At 50.6% G+C, this 16,442-nt stretch overlaps 1 protein-coding gene across 2 annotated transcripts; it reads left to right on the top strand.

The window, feature by feature from the left end:
- Positions 1–7: 7 nt before the first annotated feature.
- On the top strand, positions 8–15,335 carry GLYCTK (glycerate kinase). 2 transcript variants are annotated; one of them, XM_018924615.3, is made up of 5 exons: positions 8–146; positions 8,484–8,879; positions 9,246–9,397; positions 11,213–11,388; positions 12,005–15,335. In XM_018924615.3, the coding sequence occupies exons 2-5, from the start codon at positions 8,593–8,595 to the stop codon at positions 12,908–12,910; spliced, it is 1,521 nt and encodes a 506-aa protein (XP_018780160.2). In that variant the 5' UTR covers positions 8–146; positions 8,484–8,592; the 3' UTR covers positions 12,911–15,335. The 2 variants fall into 2 exon arrangements, with proteins under 2 accessions (XP_018780160.2, XP_018780161.2); XM_018924616.3 differs by lacking the exon at positions 8–146 and adding an exon at positions 6,414–6,554.
- Positions 15,336–16,442: the final 1,107 nt, after the last annotated feature.

The following is a 16,442-nucleotide window of genomic DNA, read 5'->3' as shown; positions in this document are numbered from 1 at the left end:
GCGTGCGCAGGGGCTGCTGGGACGGGGAGGGCGGGGTGTCCGGCGGCCATATTGAGTGTGGCAGGAAGAGCAGAAAGGCCTGCGCGCTCCCGACTCGCCGTGATTGCCAGCATCCGTCACCGTCCCCGCCGCTCCCAGGGCCCGAGGTGAGAAGGGGCTGCGCAGGGCAGGGCCGGGCGGCAGTGGCGAGGCCGGGGTTCGTTATCCGTTCTTTACCCACCCGCCAGTCCGTGCCGATTGAGGCGTAGGGGGCCGGGTTAAGGGCATGACGTCATCCCGTAGAACGGGCGATGGCTTCGCGCCGGTGCGAGCGCGTCACTTCCGGTGCGGGCTGGGCGGGCTGGCGGTGCTGCAGGCCGTGAGGGGCCGCGGGGAGCGCGAGACAGCCGCTCCCTGTGCGGGGTAGTCCCCATGTGATGTCGATTTAAGGCGTTTTTCGGAGTTTCTAGTGAAACTAGAGAGAAATGCACTGGTCGGCAGCCGGCTGAACATGAGCGCAGGCGTGCCCGGGTGGCCAAGAGGGCCAGTGGCACCTGACCTGTATCAGCCATACTGTGGCCAGCAGGAGCAGGGCGCTGATTGTCTCCCTGTCCTGGGCACTGATGAGGGCACGCTTGGAGTCCTGCGTCCAGTTCTGGGCCCCTCAGTTCAGGAAGGCCATTGAAATACTGGAGCAGGTCCAAAGAAGGGCAGCAGAGCTGGGGAAGGGTGTGGAGCACCATCATGTGAGGAGCGGCTGAGAGAGCTGTGGGTGTTTACCTTGGACAAAAGGAGGCTCAGGGGTGACCGTATTGCTCTCTACAACTTTCCCAAAGGAGATTGTAGCCGGGTGGGGCTTGGCCAGCTAACCACTGACAGGACAAGAGGACACCGCCTCAATCTGTGCCGGGGGAGGTTTAGGTTGGACATCAGAAAGAATTTCCTCACAGCAAGGGTGTTTGGACGCTGGAATGGGCTGCGCGGGGAGATGTGGGGTCATGTCCCTGGAGATGTTCCGGAAAGGCTGGCTGTGGCCGTATGGGGTCTGGGTGGCACGGTGGTGCGGGGTCATAACTTGGACTCGATGTCTCAGGGTTCATTTTCAACACAGGTGGTTTTGTGTTGTGCCGGCATCTCGGCAGAGCCGGGCAGGAGCAGCCTCAGGGCAGCCCAGCGTGACCAGGGAGCGTCAGTCAGCTCCCTCTCCTTTGAGATACACTGTGATCACTTTCTCACCCTTCCCTTCCCACTTTTAGTCCAGGTATTGCACATTTTTATTTCCCAGCAATCTTTATTCCTCTAAAAACTTATTGTCAATAATACAGCAAGACCACAGCTGTAGCATCATGCTTCTACATCACGTAGGCTTTCAGGTAAAGTGGGCAGCACGCACTTAAGCCTTTGAGCAACACACCGTGGCTTTTGAGGATGCTGCTCCAGTACACACACCTTGGAACCGCATTTTCTATCACAAAACCTGATGACAGGCTCAGTGTACATGTTTTTGTGTATTTCTTACCTTTAAAAGCTGCTCTTGGAGTATGAGTACCTGTGAAAATCTCACCCCATGAAGTTTTTTGCTATTTTAAATTTAGAAACCAGGAGATCTTGTCACTTCAGTCCCCCAGAAACTCACAATCAAGAGAAAAAAATAAACTGTAAAATGCCTTCCTGAACGTTAATTGCATTTCCTCTCAAGGTGTCCAGAATAGAGTTTGATTTTGCTTTTAGATCCTGTTGCCCTCCTGTGGTCAAACCTTAGCAAGTCCAAGGACTGTTAAAGCTCTGCACGTCCTTCAAACGGGCTGAATTATTTTGTGTGCATTTATTTTTGTCTGATTTAGTTAATTGTTTCTTTACTCAGAGTCCTTGCCCTTGCTGTTTGCTTGCTGGAGCTCCCTCTAACACATTTAAAGATGTCATCCTGTCACGCTGTGGTGGGTTTGGCTCCTCAGAATGATTTACCTTTTTTACTTTGAAACAAAGTCAAGACTTTCACAAGGGAGTCCAGAGATACCAAAACACTCCCTCATTCCTCCTGAGGGTCTCGGGGTCAGCTGCCCTTTTGTTAGGCCAGTTCAAAACCCACAACTGATTTATTTTCCGGTGATAAGAGGTTTTAGAGAAACTGGGAATGTCGTGCCTCCTGCACACTCTAAATTGCAGGATCAGAGCCTGGATTATCTCCTGCAGGCCCGGAGGTGACTCACCAATAACATCATAAGACAATTTACTTCAAAACACCTACAATACTTAGCTAAGTTTTAGAGTTGTATAACACCGTGGGTTGTTGATTTGATATTTTGTCACTTCCTTTTTATTCTTCTGCCTTTCTTCCTAATCGTTGGAACTTAGTTTGTCAGTTTATAGCAAGCTGGAATTTAGCTGGCAGGATAATTGGATCTCCTAGAAAAATGTCATATTAAGTAGGAATTATGGATAATGCCCCTGCAAAATTAGTTAATGGAAAAAATTTTTAATTGCTGCTTGAGTAATATTGATCAAATGCAGTTATTCTACCTATGCATTTCTGTATTAGATACCATGGAACCTGCACAATACAGGGACTTGTTCAGAAATTCACACTTCTCCCTGCTGAGTACCCTGAGGTTTCTGTGAGCCCCAACCTTGAGTTTATCACAGTTCCCCTGGAAGGTGACCCCATCAGCAGTTCCCCAAACTGAGTGCTCTGTGCTACTCTCCGGGTCACTCATGAAGCCGTGGGGCAACACAAACGCCAGCAGAGTCCCTGTTGATTACCAGCTGTCAGCTGGACCCCGAGCCACTGCTTTTCTGCCCTCTGAGCCCAGTGGTCAGGCTGGTTTCCAGCTCTGATTGCCCAGCCCACCCTCCAGCATGCTCACAGGAATAATGTCAAAAACCTCAGTGAAGTCCAGGCAGTTCACATCTGCTGCTTTCCACATTCCCCACAGCCTCTTGTCTCAGCCCAGAGGGCAGCTGTAATTGTCATCCTGTGACTGATTAAGATTCCTGGCTCTTTCTCCTCTTATGTTATTTCCAGCTGAGGAGCTCATAATTTTCTGCTATTAATCCCAAAGACCATGACCTTGTATTTTGCAGCACTGAATTTCAACCCCTTTCTACTGTTCCAGTCCTCAAGGCTTGCAGCTTTTCATCTTCTCTAGAATACTGTGATCCTTCCCTGGATTTTAAATGACTCTCATCTTTGATGGCAAGTTGACTCAGAATAGGGAGCTTGAGAAATTACAGCATGAAAGGAAGTAGACTTGGCATGGGCTTGGCTTCAGGGTAGTAGTGTTCTGTGTTGTGCTACAGAAGAATTTTTAGCGAAAATTTTTTCTTCCTTGCAATCCCCAGAGCATGGGAAAATCATTTCCAAAAGGTATATAGGGAGTGAAGGGAGTGTGACCTAGAAAAACTAGTAAGATGCATATGTCAAATCCAGTTAATTTTTTTTTGCTAATGATACTGATCTATATATATAAAATGCTGAGTAGAACACTTATCTTCCCTGTGCTTGGCCTTAAGCCACATTCCCCATCAAAGGCAAAGAGACCCTGTTGACACTTTCCTGGTGAGTAAATCAGTCATGAGAGCAACATATTTTTTTTCCAAGCAACATATAGAAAGCCATGTACTGGAAACTAGGACTCCTGGGTTTCCCAGAGCTCAGCATATTCTTAAAACAAAGGTATCCAGGCTCCATCCTACTTTCTCCCTTGCCTGCCTGGCAAGCCCTCTGGTCTCATCATACTGCTGCTGACCACCCTCATACTTTTTCCCAGTTATGGATGCAGGAGCACTGCAGTGAGAGGAGGCAAAGGGCCCCTCACCCTCTCCCTGCACACCCACTTGTGCACTGGACCCCTCATAGCTGCCCATCCTTGCTGCAGACATTTTCTGTTTTACCAAATGTGAATGAGGAGTGCAGTAATTTTATGCAAATCCATGTGCAGATTAAAAAATTAATCAAATTCTGAAATTTTCATTTAAAGAGATTAGTCTTGAAAAATCCCCCATCTAATCCTCCCAGAATAGTCACTTGGAACAAGCCTTCAGTGCGTTGTTTCCCTCCTGGGTTTAGTGCATCTGGAAAATTTTCTTGTAATGCTTTTGGGACCATGTGGAGCAGCAAGCTTGGGTTTGAGCAGGGCTCACCAGGCAAATTAAAGCTGATATATCAAATGATAGAGGAGATGTGTCAGTAAGTGGGAACGAGGGAGTTTAAGGCAGTAAAATCTCCACTTTGTTGTACTTCGTAGGTAAATTCCCCTGGTGATGCAGGAGAAATGGAAGCAGGGAGCCTTGGTGAGTCTGTCAGTAATTTACATGCCAAGAGGCCAGAAAAAAGTCACGCAGCAAGAAAAACGAGGAACAAGAGACACTGCTAAAACTTGCTGTGTCTGGGAGTTTACTACTGTAATCTATCTCTTAGAGCTTGAGCTCAAAATTATCCTCCAGCACCTGGGGTTTGATCCAGTGCTATCTCAAATATTTTCCTAGCCCCTCAGGGATTTTGAAGCTGACCCTGTACAAGGTGTGCCAGCCACCAGTCCTGGAGGAAATCCAGAGGCATCCTGACAGCATTGAAACTAAAGTAACTTAGGTCCCTGAAGTTCTCAGTTAAATCATGCATTCTGGCACAGCACCCTCTGATCTCACAGCACCTGAAATGCTCAGGATGTCTGTGTGGTTGGGTTGGCCTGCAATAAGCTCAATTGCCCCAACTTCAAAAAAACCACAAGCCCAAGATGCAAATCCTTGAACAAACCTCCAACCACAGCACCTGGAACAGCTCAGCTCTGCCCAGTGATGGCAGACTGGCCCCTAGAAAGAAATATTTTTCTAGCTTTCAAGTACCTGCCATGGAGTGAGGTGCTGGCTCATTTTTCTCACTGCATGGGCATGGCCAGCTCATTTGTTCACTGTTTTCTTCCCCAGTGTGCCTCCAAGTTTATGGCTCAGACTCTGCCCTGCTATGTCCATACTTTTGGTCTCTTGCCACCATCCAATTTAGTTGGCAGCTTTACCACATTTTTGCCCCTACTGCTGGATTCTTGCTGTCTCCTTCTGACTTTGGCTCCTTGCCTGCAGAATTGCTTTAATTAAAAAGTTAATGAAAAGTAATGCAAATGAGCGTTTTGCCTGTATTTTATCACAGTCCAGCTCCTGCCCCTCCCTCTTTCCCAGAGAAGGTGAAAATGAGAAGCTGGGGTTTTGCTGCATTTTGGTGTGAGAGCTAACAGTGGAAATTTCTACAGGCTTAGGAGGAGCCCTCTGAAGAAAGGGTTTATAATGGTGTGTGTAGATTATTATAAGAGCGTAGATTATTCATGAATGAAAGCTGAGGAAGTTTTCATTTAAAGGGGATTAATCTAAACCCCTTACAATCCTCCAGCTCTCTTTGGAACAGGCAATTCTTAGCATCATTTTCATCCTAAGCTTAGTACGAACTTACAGGAAACTTTTCAAAAGACTGTCTGTATCCCAGCTCCAAATTATCTCAACCAGGGACAAAGGGAAGGTGTGAAACCTGAACCTCCTCGTGCCTATAGCTTGTCACCTTATATCCATATATCTGAAGAAGGCTCATTCATCCTTAAGTGATTTTCCTGAGAAACTGGGAAACTAAGATTAGTGCATGAAGTAATATGAGTCATATCATCAGCCCCTACTCCCAGCCCAGATTCCTCACAGCCAGCAGTGGGAAGAGGAAAACGCAGGGATGTGAGGGTGTAATTTCCCCTCGTGCAATATGTAGCAGTTAACAGGCAATTACACCACTTCTAAACCCACCATCTGGGGAGGGAGCATGAGAGCTGCCATTTGGGTTATTTTTCTTTCCACAACTGCCTGTGTTTTGGGGTGATATTCAGTTCTCTTGATCTTGTTTTTAAAGCCTCAGTAAAATGAGTAGGAGTTTTATTTTTTGTTAATATCTACAGTGGATTTCATAGCACTGATTTATAGCTGTTGCCTGATGACATTTAGTACCCAGTGCCTGAGACTGTATAAATAAATTACATAAAAAGGGATTTGTGGTATCATTAGCAGCACCCCCATTCCAAGTGGAGTCTCCAGTGAGCCTGTGTGTCTAATCAGAGCTGACAAGGAGCAGAGTCACACACTGAGACATCCAAAGCAAATGGATCTGTGCCAAATTCAGCTCTCTGTTGCACTGGTATAAAGTTGGAAAACCTCTGAGTGCAAGGGGGTTTTACACTGTATTTACTCTGCCTTTACACCTGTGCTCTGAGACCAGTGTCAGGCAGTGGACCCCAAAATCCTGAGATGCGATAGAAAGGCACTTGCTGGCTTCCACAGACTCTGGAGCAGGCCTCGATGGTTAAAATATAATCTGAGTTCAGAGTGCAGAAAACAGATTACATGCCTGCTATTGTACTGAAATGCTTTCCAGAGTAAGCATTAGCAGTATGTACACAAGTGCCAGATGAATTAAGCTGGCATTTAGTTTTTCCACCTCCAGTAGGAGAGGATTGCCTTTAAAGAGCTCATGCCTGCTGTGTGGTGTCTGGAGCTGGAGCAGGACGGGGCTGCCAGGAGGGCACGTGTGACAGGAGCCACGGCTGCAGGTCTGCTTGTGCTCTATTTCCCTGGGCGTCAGGGTCAGCGGCGCACAGAAACATCAAGGCAGAGACAAAGCCTGTTAAAAACTTTGGGGCTTTATTTTCTTAAACTCCCCTGGCTCCCCTTAAGCTTTTCTTCTCCAGCCATTCTTGAAACCCTGTATTGCAGCTCAGACGAGGTGACCTGGGGTGTGATGCACCTCTGCTTTGTAGCGCCTTCCTCTGATTGCGCTGTGCCCAGGGCCAGGTGAATCACAGACCTGCTGGCCTGCTGGGAGCAGAGATGCTTATCTGAGTTCCTGAGAGGTGCAGGGCTGACTTCACTGCGGTCAGCACAGTTACTCTGGCCCTCACTGAAGTGGGGTCAGTGGTTTCAACTGCTGGCAGCATCAGCTGCCATGAAGTTTAAGAGTCTAGTAACAAAGTGGTCAGGGCACCCTGTCTTTTGTTCTCCTGTCTCCTAGTGGTTGAAAAGCCAGTCCTTCTGACCAGCAACTAGAGGAAGTACACCTAGGTAGTTAATCTGCCTTGGATTTTGGCTTTAAAATCTGTTCTCCTGAGCAATTAATGGTTTATTGCTGGCCTTGTTCTTAAGGGTCTTCTCCCACTTCAGTGATTCTTGGGGTTCTTTCTCTGACAAACTTTTGATTCTCTGTCTTACCTACAAGTCCCTTGTCCCAAGATTTCATTGTTCCCAAGTTTCAATGCCTGAGAAGGTGTGTAGAGGTTTTCTTTGTAGATCTTTTGGGTCCCTGCAGCAAAATAAGGCAGATTTAGACCCAGAGGAGCTGTTGAAAACTTGACCAGCTTAATGATTAACACCTTGCAATGCTAGGGAGTGTCAGGACAAAGAGACCTCTGGACTCCTGAGCTCTCCTAAAAGAAGCCCTTGCACAAAACACATCCACTTACTTGAGAGAGGATTAACTCTCTCTCAGGGAATTTCAATGGGTCTGTGATCAAGTGTGTTGCTCTGGCTGCTTCAGCCGCCTGGCACCCTGCCTTAAATGCCATGAGCAGGAGAGATGCAGATCACAAGGATCTTTGATCCTCAGAAACCAGCAGTGAACTTGCTGCCAGTTAACAGAAGGAAGGAGAAATGCTGGGAGGGAATAGATGTGTGTGTGCTGGCAGGGGCCACCTTTCCTCTGTCAAGACAAGTATCTGCCCTTGAGCAGCTGAGATCTTTTGGTCCATGCACAGATCTGTTGCAGATAATGCTAATGCTCAGTGGAGAGCAGCTCAAATGGGCTTTCACAGACACAGACACTTTGCCTGGATATGAAGTCTTATTTGGGCTCTAAATGTGATTTTAATTGATAATGAGGAGTAAAAGAGAAAGGTAAATTAAGCCTTGTGTTAATTTGCTGTTTGGTGAGGAAACCTCATTACTGGTCTCTCTGTGGCCACCAGCAGCCAGGGATGAGGCAGACAGCAAGGCTGTTGTTTCTCCTCAGTCCGTGTCTGATGCTGCAGGGACACATGGGGCAATGCACAACCAGAGGATGACATCAGCATTTGGCTAGCATGGGGAAGGCAGTTAATGTAGTGAAAAGCTGTTCCACTCAGATGCCCTGCTCTCTCCAGGACAGAGAGCAGCTTCCACAGTTTGGAAAGGTGTCAAACACTAAGCAAATAGAAATGATGGCTTGCCAGTGGCAAAACTACAGTGATGGAGAAGCTGGCTGGCAGAGCTCACCTTCCCTGCAGGAGGTGATGAGATTGCAGGGGAATCACAAGCTGACAGATAGTTTGAATGTGACACTGTCCTTCCCTTCCTCCTGCCTGGGGAAAAGTTAGAAAATGCTGCTTGTATGGCACCTTAATCTAGGGGAAACAGGAGCTAGAGTTCCACAGTTCATGTTTTGACCTCTCTGTTCTTTCTGTGACAGGCCTGTCTCTTCTACTAGCAAAAATGTTCACTTTCCCTTGCAGGTTGGAAGCTACTGGCTGTTTCAGCCCTTGATGCCTTGCCAGTGCTGGCAGGGAGTGCAGAAGCCCACCCCACAAGGCAGAGTGGCTCGGCCCTGGCAGCTTGTGCACCATGTCCCTCCGCGAGCACGCACTGTCCCTGTTCCGCGGCGCTCTGGGCACTGTCCGCCCAGCTCCCATGCTGAGGAGGGCTCTGAAGCTCCAGGGAGATGGGTGCCCTCAGCTGCTGGTGAAGGGCCAGGCCTTTCCAGTGAAGAGGGACCTGTACCTGGTGGGTTTTGGAAAAGCTGTGCTGGGGATGGCTGCAGCAGCAGAAGAGATCCTGGGAGACCACCTCACTCGGGGGATTATCAGTGTGCCACTGGGGATCCAGGAGAGCCTGCAGCGAGCGGGAATGCAGTAAGGACTGTTTCTGAAGAATTTTGGGAAGCAGGAAGGAGGGGTGTGGGCTGTCAGATTTTTCTCTGTGGGATGTTGCTATGAACACCTTAAGTCCTTTTGAGCTGCCCTCTGCTGCCCACCCCATCCACCCCACCGCTTTTATCTTCAATCACCATCACATCCCAGTGACACCAGTGATGCAGTCCACCTCTTGTACTGGGCGTGCTGCCTCTGGCTGTGGGGAAGAGACACTCAGCAAAGGCCATGTGCCTGTCCTGGTCACTCACTGTATGCCACTGGTACACCAGGCACCCGCAGGTGACAGCCTGGCTGCCTGTGCGGGTGCACAGATCCATGGTGAAATTGCCTCTCTTACCTCACCAGGGAGATGCTGCTGAAGCCACACAGCAGAATCCAGGTCATCGAAGGTGCCAAGAACAACCTCCCAGATGCAGAGGCTCTGAAGGGAGCAGTTGCCATCCAGGAGCTGGCTGAGGGTCTGACTGCAGATGATCTGCTCCTTGTGCTCATCTCAGGTAGTGTGGGGATCCCAGGGAATGGCATCTGCTGAGGGCCCCCAGCTGCCTGCCTACCCCTGACCCTGCAGCAAGGGAGTGCTGTGCTATGCCAGTCCCTTCAGCACAGACACTTGCACCTCTGATTTTTCCTCTCCCTTCTGCCATCCTTTCTCCAGGCATGCAGCAAGGGAGAGCACAGGGCTTCCTGCTGCTGCCTCCCAGCACTGGAAATAGGCTGAGCTGCACAGCCTGTTGTGCCACCACAGTGAAGTGGCACCTCTGGGCACAGCCTGGCAGCTGTTCCCACCTCTTGGCAAGGAGACACATTCTTCCTGCCCCCTCCTTACCTTTGGGGACACAGACTTAGAGAAGCAAGCTCTTGGTAGATCTGCGTGCTCAGCCTTTGTGCGGGAGTGTAAGTCTGAAAGCTGAGATCTGGGACTGACCTTTCCCAGGGCTTGGCTTCTTCCCAGCGAGTGGAAATGAGGCCTCAAGGTACCACACAGTAAGCTGCATGCCTTGCAGGGGCAGCCCTGCACACCCCCAGGGCCTGGCTGGTGGCCCCCAGGCTGTCCCCAGATCCAGGGCTGTGTAAGAAGATGCATCAGAGGGATGCAGTGGCATCACCTCATCCTGAGCTCAGTGGGTGTCACAGGGCAAAAGCATGCAGGGGCTTGGAGCAGCTCTGCAGAAAGGCCTTGTTGTCCTCTGCTCAGTGTTTATTCCTCTGTGGATGCTGAAGCCTGATCCAGTACAGAGAGAGCAGTGCCATTAGGCAAACACCCAAGTGACTGGAAGCTAGCTGTGCTTTCTGGGGATTCTCCTGGGCTTCCTCCTGTCTTTTGGCTACAGGGATCTCCAAGAGACTCCTCAGCCCTTCAGGGAGCCTGTACAGGATCTCCCTGTGGCTGTGACTCCCTATGCGTGTGCACTCCCACACAGCAGCCGGTCCCCAACTGCTCCTGCCTCTCAGCTAGATCCCTGGCTATTGACTGAAACACAGGCATTTGCATTTGTTTTTCTTGCTCATCATGTTTTATTGATGCTGATTTGTCTCAAACCTCTGAGCAGGCTTTGCATTTTGACAGTAGCATTCAGCTGTACTTCTGTGCACGTTCACTCTGTGCACAGACCTTGCTCTTTTCTCCTCTGTATTTTCAATCCATTCCACTTTTCCATTAGAGTCTTGCCTTCTTTTCCACATTTCCAATGCCTGCTTGTATCAGACAGAATTCCTAGCAGTGAAGCTATCAACCTGGACTCAGAGTGTGCTTTGTCCTTTGCATTACTGTCCTCCCTTTTCTTTCCTCCCAGGCCTAGATGAGTGCAGTTCAGCAGTTTCCAATCTTGCTGCATCCCTATCCAGTGTTTTGCACACTGTCCTGAAAAAATGGAGCCACCAAAGCAGGCAGTGTCCCCATGTGCACAGCACTGGCTGCTGTGTGGGCTGTGGAGGCCATGCTCCCTGCTCACCCACCCAGGTAACCCCTGAATATCAGTGTGAGGAGCCAGCTGTAGCCCAGTGCAGGGGTGAGGATAGTTGCTGTCCCTCTTCTGTCATCCCCACCACACTGCAGGCTTGTGGTGCCCCCATCCAGCCAGGCTCACACTGCCTGGGTGAAGTGTAGCTGACCGTAGGGAGTGCAGGACAGCAGTGATTAAAACCCATTGTTGAAGATGACTGAATTCTCCAGAGATGTTAGCTTAGGTCCCCACTCACCTCTGCCTTCCCTCCAGACACTGATGAGGGAAGAGAAAAGGCTAAAGCCTTGCTCTCCCTTGTCCTCCTTCTCCTGCTATCCTGATGTCCTTGCAATCTCTTCTGCATCCTAGGGGGTGGATCAGCCCTACTGCCTGCTCCCATCCCTCCCATACTCCTTGAGGAGAAGGAAAAGCTCACAAAGCTGTTGGCTTCCCGAGGAGCTGCCATACAGGAGCTGAACATTGTCCGGAAGACTCTGTCCGTGCTGAAGGGTGGAGGGCTGGCCCAGCTGGCACATCCTGCACAGGTAACCAAGGGAAAGCCCCTGCTTGCCCAGAGATCACCCATCTACCCTCAAAACACAGGTTTAATCAACTTGCCAGGTTTTTGTCCATACTGAGTGAACAACTTTTCACACTGTTTTGGGACTCTCTGGCTGAGATTTCACTTTGGACTGAAACTCTCAGGGAGACAGAGCTGGGAGAGTGGGAATTCAGACTTGGGAAACATCAGCCATCCCAGCATGCCACTCTGCAGACCCCAGCCCACACCCAGCAGGCACTTCCAAGTGCTGGTGCTTCAGCACAATGCTTTCAAGGCTGGCTCTGACCCTTGGCTCCCCTGGGGGCTGTTCTCAGCATGTCCCATTGCTGAGCCCACACTAGGTTGGGCCTGACAAGTGCAGTGTCACAGGTTACATCTTCCAGCATGATAGTCTAGCTTCAAAGGGGACTGTAAATCTGTGGGTTTGAGAAGGGCAAGGTGAGATTCACAGGTCCATAAATTAAAAACGGGTGAAGACCTACCCTGTTTCCATCTGCTTTGATGTGGGGATGGCACTCAGAGCAGTGCTTATGCCAGGGCTCTTTTGTGGTCACCTGTCTTTGCCTCCTGCAGTAATCTGTGGGCATTTCTTTCCATAGGTGGTGAGCCTCATCCTGTCTGATGTGATAGGTGACCCCCTGGACATCATAGCGAGTGGGCCCACTGCTGCCAGCTCCCACAGTGTCCAAGACTGCCTTCAGATACTCACCAAATACAACCTGCTGCACAACCTGCCCAAGTCAGTGGAGATGGTCCTCTCCAGCTCTCCCACCAAGCCCACTGCTCCAGAAAACTACTCCCACGTTTCCAACATCATCCTTGGGTCCAACACCCTGGCTTTGGAAGAGGCCAGGCGCCAGGCTGAGGGCCTGGGCTATGCAGCTCTGGTGCTGAGTGCAGCAGTCCAAGGAGAAGTGGGCTGTGTTGCCACTCTGTACTGCCAGCTGATCCAGCTGGTCTGCCTGGGCTTCAGCAGCCTCGGAGAAGGGCCCCTGGGGGACGAGCTGAGGGGCAATCTCCTGCAGCTGGCAGCAGAGCTGCAGATCCCAGGCTTGCACCTGGAGGAGTTTCTACAGGCCCTGCAAGGATTAGGGCCCAACAGACCAGTCTGCATCCTGGCTGGTGGAGAAACCACGGTCCGGCTCCAAGGAACGGGCAGGGGAGGGAGAAACCAGGAGCTGGCCCTGCGTGTGGGGCTGGGGCTGCACAAGGCCCAGGCCACAGGAGCCAGCAGCCCCCAAGGGAGGTGTGAGATCCTCTTCCTCAGTGGGGGAACAGATGGGCAGGATGGGCCAACAGAGGCAGCAGGAGCCTTCTGCAGCCCAGGGCTGGTGGCTGAGGCACTTCAGGAGGGCCTGGATGTGGAGGCCTTTCTCAGGAACAATGACTCCTACACGTTCTTCAGCCAGTTCCAAGGTGGCCATCACCTCCTGGTGACAGGCTTGACAGGCACCAATGTCATGGACATCCAGGCCATTTTAATTAGAGCCATGGAGAGATCATGAGAGCTCCCTCTGCAGACACTCAGATGCACTTAATTAGGAGCAGGAGTAAATGAAAGCACCAATGCTGTGGACAAATGCAAACTACTTAAATTAGGGCTCACTGTTGAGGCTGCTAGTGTTTTTGACAGAAAGAATCCACTAATTAAACACATGAGTGGACATCCACAGCAAAAACAAGCACTTGTAATTGGTGGGATCAGAGGAAGGTAAGAGGTCACATTACAGACAAGGAAACTGGATTTAAGGCTTGTGACTGCTTCAGCTATAGTTAATTTAAGAGATGTAGGGAAGTTGAGGCCATGGCAGGGCTACCATGGAGACCCCTTGCTGCACTGTTGCACTTCCAGTGCCCCCAGCTAAAGAGCAGCTCAGCAGTGGGGTTTTAGGGGTCCACTGGAGCAAATTACAGTGACTGAAGGATGTAAAAGCAGTAAGAGCAAGGCCTGCTCACCTGAAGCATGGAGGTGCTGGGGGGATGTGCTAGGAAGGGGATACCCAGCACCTTCTCCACATGCCAGCACAGTGCCCTGCAGCTCTTCCCACACCAGGGTACTGAGATGACAGAGGCCCCAGGCCCAGCAGGATGCACACCCAGGAGTGTGGCTAAGATGCATGTTGGCAGAGGGAAGTTCTTGATACTGGCTGCATGACACAAGCAGTGCACAGTGACAAAGAGGACAACATACCTCACTGTACAGTGTAAGGATGGGGATGAATGAAGTGCAGTGACAAGCCAGCTGTGTGGAGACCTCCTCCAGCCTCCTTCCCTCCACAGTAACATCTCCGCTGCTGGTCCTTGTTGGGGGAGCCTGTGTGCCAGCAGCATGTATGCTATGAGCTTTCATGGTGTTGTTTTCCAACTCTAGAAAACTGTCGTGCATCCAGCCTGAGCCACTGACCTTTCCTCTGCACTGAGGCAGAAGTTGCTGTCATTCTGATTAACTCTGCTAATTCCACAGAACAAAAGACAAGGAAACCACCATGCTCAGCTCTCCTGACCCATGCTGCTGAGCTGATCAAAGGGCAGATCTGCCAGAGCTGTGCTCTGGCAGGGAGCTGCTCCCCCCACATGCACAAGGACACAGTGGTTATCACGTTTTTGTCACCTACTGCAGTGTGGTATGTGGGAGAGCAGAGATGAGCTTGGTTTCCCAGGACATGGAGCTCAGAGTGGGGCTGGATTTCAGGAGGGCTTTGCCTGCAGCAACAGGCACACTGACGGTTTGGCTGGATATTCAAAGGGCTTTAGCTCAGCAGCCAGTATGACCCAGCACGTCCAACTCCTTTTGAATATCCGTCTGTTTGTTACAGAGCCTAAGTGGGAGCTGAGCTCCTTTGAAAATCCAGCTCTAATGTAATAGGACACGCTTGACTCAGACTCTTTCCAGACAGACCGACCTACTCCGTGTGGCTGATCTCATCTCGTGACATAAATACACCATTGTGCCAACACCCTGTGGTGTCTCACTGAACACTCGCTTGTTCTGCACCCCACTTCCAGGTGGATCAGAGGGTGGGGTTTTGAGGAGGATGCAAAACCTCCTATTTTGGTTTTGAAGCCAGTATCTAACAAGTAGGGATATCAGCAGGACCATCATGGGGCCTGGTGTCGATGCCAGGCTGGCAGCTGGACTGTCTGGGCTACAGCCCAGGCTCAGAGTAAGGCACAACCCTGGGAATTTCAAAACCCCGCTCTTGCCCGGTGGTTTAAACTCATCCACACATCTCATTTGTCCTGAGTCTGAAGGTCTTTTGTAACATGCCTGAACTTGCTCACAGTGGCAAACAGCTCCAAGATCTGCTGGGGAAAATCTGCCAAGCGTTACAGAGCTTGCTGTGCCCCCATAATGTCAGGGGGTGGTTGTGCAGGAGAAGCTGCTTTGTGCCCTGTGTTTTTCTCCAGAGGTCACTGGCAGGTCGCCTGCTCCACGGGGGCACTAACACGGGCAGCCACACAGCCACAAGTGTGGGCTGCAGCCAGGACAGCTGGGTGAGGCTGGCTCCACAGCGTGCTGGGTGCTCCCTGGGCCATTCTGCTGGCTCCACAGCGTGCTGGGTGCTCCCTGGGCCATTCTGCTCCAGCAGAATGCAGAGTGACTCCTTTTGGACTGGGGTACTTGGCAGAAGGGTCACCTCAGCAGCAGTCCAGTGTGCCAGCCTGGGCACACTGCCACAGGGCCACCATAAACCCCTGCCCACAGCTCTACCATACTGCTGAGCACCACCCTGTACTTGGAGCTGCTGCTTGTGCTGCTTCCCAGTCAATTCCAGAGGACCTTGGACTAGTGCTGGCTGGCTTCTCCTAGAAAATGCCTACTCCAGGTAGCCCGAGCAGTGTCCTTGCTTCCTGAATGGTGGCTTTTATTACGATTAAAGAGTGTGTGTTGGGGAGGAGAGAAGTCTAATAAAAGGTTTGTTGAAAGGATAGAGCTGTTTGAAGTGCATTTCCCATCTACCTTTGCTTTGCTGCCATATATGGATTTTTGTTCTTGTCCTTTCTTTCCTAATGAGGAGATAACAGGCCAGGGGGAGGTTCAGCAGGAACACCCAGGCTACAGAATTACTTCTCTGATGCTTCTACCTGGATAACTCAAAGCTCCATTTCCAAGGGCTTGCTTTGGTGGACCCTGTGCAACTTCTACCTAGGGACAAAAGGAGCATTGGAGTGTGCTCAGCCCTCACAGACAAAGCAGCATCTTATTTCTCTGGATAGTGCTCAGCAGGGAATTGTCTGCTATCGTTCCAGTCCAAGGCCAGCTCCCTCTGACCTGCAGTCCCTTCACAAAAGGTCAAAAGGCCCCATGCATGAGCCAACATACCTTTGGGCCCCACTGGCCAGGTTTAACAGGATTTGTGAGATAACACAAATCTTAAGACACAAGAGCATCGCTTACCTGCCTGGTAATGATTTACCTCTGGGCTGGCAGGGCTTTGCAGCTTGTCCTTGCTGTCCTGGATGGGATATTGGCCTCATGGGAGTAAAGCTGTGCAAATGAAGACACCGGAGTGTGGCTGCAGTCACACCGAGCAACCCCAGCGTGGGCTGTGCTGGGACCAGCTCCACGCCACCATGGCTCTTGGTGCTTGTGCCTAAGGAGAAAAGTCACAGATAGAGAGAGTGAGGACAGCAAGAGACACTGGGGCTTAATGCTCATAGTCCCTTTTTATCAGAAAAGCAAAACTTTCTACAGCAGCCAGCCTTCAGGAGGGAGTCGGGTGGGTGAAGATGGCCAGCAGCTCCCTGACCATATCACTACACACGGGCAGGGGACACTGGGACAGTGGGTGGGAAAAACGTGCTCAGATGCTGTGTGGGGAGCAGGTGAACAAAGTCTGGGTTGTTCAGGGTTGATTTGCTCTCCTAAGTCGGCAGCTCATAGCCAAACAGTGCTAACGGCCGGGAGAAGTAACAGCATTATTAACAGCACGAGCTGCTGGCAGTAAATTAAAAATCTTGGCTGCCGCCCTTGGCTCTGCTCTTGCCTCTTAGAAGACATTAATATCACAGCTCCCCAGCATTCCCATTATCACT

This window comes from Serinus canaria, chromosome 12 (genome assembly GCF_022539315.1).
Source record: "Serinus canaria isolate serCan28SL12 chromosome 12, serCan2020, whole genome shotgun sequence".
NCBI lineage: Eukaryota > Metazoa > Chordata > Aves > Passeriformes > Fringillidae > Serinus > Serinus canaria.
This window is presented reverse-complemented; position numbering and strand designations above follow the sequence as displayed.